General features: G+C 48.4%; 1 protein-coding gene across 1 annotated transcript; it reads left to right on the forward strand.

Annotated features, from left to right (window-relative positions):
* The first annotated feature begins 719 nt into the window (after nt 1-719).
* Nucleotides 720-3,009, forward strand: GAI2 (DELLA protein GAI 2). Its single transcript, XM_003538347.5, has one exon. It carries the CDS (start codon nt 972-974, stop codon nt 2,757-2,759), a length of 1,788 nt encoding a protein of 595 aa, XP_003538395.1. The 5' UTR covers nt 720-971; the 3' UTR covers nt 2,760-3,009.

Raw genomic sequence — 3,009 nt, forward strand, 5'->3', positions numbered from 1 at the left:
CATAAATACGGCTATCCACTTGACTTGATATAACTAGTGATTTTGACAAGGATTGTTCTTCACTTGCAAAAAAATTGGATGAAATTAAACTAGAGCATGTTAAATGAATATTTTGGTGAGTACAGATGAGTTTAGTTTAGTATTTACTACTCTTGCTAAACACATGAGCAAGTATACATAAACAGCAGAGCATGAGTATGTGAAGAAAAGTAAGGAAAACATAGGACATATATGTACCAAGAAATAATAATGAGTAAAGGGACATTAACCGGAATTAATTTTCAAAAGTCAAATATAAATGATGGAGTCCAATCAAATACTATCAAAGTATATTTTGTACTACTAAACATAGCATTGCCTTTTGAACAATATGGTTGGTTCCAAGTTCCAAGTGGCTAATTTAATGTAATGGTGAAGGGTTAATTCTTGAATCCGTGAATGATTACTAGGATTAAGAAAAAGAGGCGCGTGAAGGTGATTGTAGAAAAGGTGGAGCCCACGATCATTCTCGGTCCCCAAGACCCTCAATCGATGAAGCGTACGGGCACCTGATTTTCTAGTGTATGGTGTCTGCTGTATGCACGAGCTGTACACTATCATGGGCATCTTTCTTGGCATTGCGGTGCTGCCACGCCTCTTTCTCTTTTGATGCCCCCGGACCTTCATTCTTTAATTCCGCACACAATTAAAAATACTCACTCCCTCCAAGTAAATATCACACTCAACATCCAAACTTTTTGCATAAATAAAAATATAAATAAATAAAGAATTCATTCCATTATTATGGCCTCCATTGTTCCTTATCTTTCCCCATTTCCACCCTTCTTTCTCTCTCTCTCTCTCTCTCTCTCTGTTTTCTCTCTCTCGTCTCACTTGAAACTCCACAACCCAATTTTCTTTTCCTATGACCCAATTCCAAATCCAAATCACCAATTCTAATTCCATTCTTCAGGAGTTGAATTGAATTCGTGATGAAGAGGGACCACAAAGATAGCTGCGGCGGCGGCGGCGCCGCCGGAGGGACTGTGAAGGGTGAGTGTTCCTCAATGCAGTCAAACGGGAAGGCGAAGATGTGGGAGGAAGAGCAACAGCAGCAGCAGCAGCAACAACAGCAACAACAACAACAGGGGATGGACGAGTTGCTGGCGGCGTTGGGGTACAAGGTTCGTGCTTCCGACATGGCTGACGTGGCACAGAAGCTGGAGCAGTTGGAGATGGTCATGGGTTGTGCCCAGGAAGACGGAATTTCCCACCTGGCCTCCGACACCGTTCATTACGACCCTACAGATCTCTATTCCTGGGTCCAAAGCATGTTAACCGAACTCAACCCCGAACCCAACAACAACCTCGATCCATCTTCTTTCTTGATCGACAACAACAACAACATCATCAACAGCACAGCCCCTGTTTTCAACGACGATTCCGAATATGACCTCAGAGCCATTCCTGGCATAGCAGCCTACCCTCCTCCTCTTCCTCAAGACAACCACCTCGACGAAATCGAAACGGCTAACAACATCAACAAGCGCCTCAAGCCATCTCCAGCGGAATCAGCAGACTCCGCCGCGTCTGAGCCCACGCGCCATGTCGTCCTCGTTGACCATCAGGAAGCCGGCGTGCGTCTCGTCCACACTCTCCTGGCGTGCGCGGAGGCCGTTCAGCAGGAGAATCTCAAGCTCGCGGACGCGCTCGTCAAGCACGTGGGCATACTCGCGGCTTCCCAAGCCGGCGCCATGAGGAAGGTTGCTTCCTACTTCGCCCAAGCCCTGGCGCGTAGAATCTACGGAATCTTCCCCGAAGAAACCCTCGATTCCTCCTTCTCCGACGTTCTCCACATGCACTTTTACGAGTCTTGCCCTTATCTCAAATTCGCGCACTTCACCGCGAATCAGGCCATCCTCGAAGCCTTCGCCACCGCCGGGAAAGTCCACGTCATCGATTTCGGCCTCAAACAAGGGATGCAGTGGCCGGCACTCATGCAGGCCCTCGCATTACGGCCCGGCGGGCCCCCGACTTTCCGTTTAACCGGAATCGGGCCCCCACAGCCCGACAACACCGACGCGCTGCAGCAGGTGGGCTTGAAATTAGCCCAATTGGCCCAAATCATCGGCGTCCAGTTCGAATTCCGCGGCTTCGTTTGCAACAGCCTCGCGGATCTCGACCCGAATATGCTCGAGATCCGACCCGGGGAAGCCGTGGCGGTGAATTCCGTCTTCGAACTCCACCGCATGCTCGCCCGGTCCGGATCCGTCGACAAGGTCTTGGACACTGTCAAGAAAATTAATCCCCAGATCGTTACCATCGTGGAACAAGAAGCGAACCACAACGGACCGGGTTTTCTAGACCGGTTCACTGAAGCCTTGCATTACTATTCCAGTCTTTTCGACTCGCTTGAGGGTTCGTCTTCTTCTTCGACCGGGTTGGGCTCGCCGAGTCAGGATCTGTTGATGTCCGAGTTGTACCTTGGGAGACAGATTTGCAACGTGGTGGCTTACGAGGGCCCGGACCGGGTCGAGCGGCACGAGACTTTGACTCAGTGGAGGGGGAGATTGGACTCGGCCGGGTTCGACCCGGTTCATCTCGGGTCCAACGCATTCAAGCAAGCGAGTATGCTACTTGCTCTATTCGCAGGCGGTGATGGGTATAGGGTTGAGGAGAATAACGGCTGCCTCATGCTTGGCTGGCACACTAGGCCACTCATCGCTACCTCCGCTTGGAAGCTTCCCTCCTCCAGCGAGTCTAGTGGCTTGACTCAGTGAATGTAAAACTATAGATTAATTGGACTTGTTCCAGTGAACTGAGTCAGTGACCGAGTCAGTGAGCCTTCCAGGCAGCAAGAGGATAAATAAATGAGAGGGTGAACAAAAAAAAAAAAAAAAGTAAAAAGAAAACCCAAAGAAAGACTGTAATTTGTAATTGTGCTCTCATAATTACCGTTTCTCCTCTTTAGTGTTTTGTTTTCCTTTCTCTAAATTATTATTATTATATAATTTGTTTAATTCTTCAGTA

This window comes from Glycine max, chromosome 11 (assembly GCF_000004515.6).
Source record: "Glycine max cultivar Williams 82 chromosome 11, Glycine_max_v4.0, whole genome shotgun sequence".
Taxonomy (NCBI): Eukaryota; Viridiplantae; Streptophyta; class Magnoliopsida; order Fabales; family Fabaceae; genus Glycine; species Glycine max.

Coding starts and splice junctions, on each gene's coding strand:
- GAI2 (XM_003538347.5), top strand. CDS start 972: ATGAAGAGGGACCACAAAGATAGCTGCGGCGGCGGCGGCGCCGCCGGA.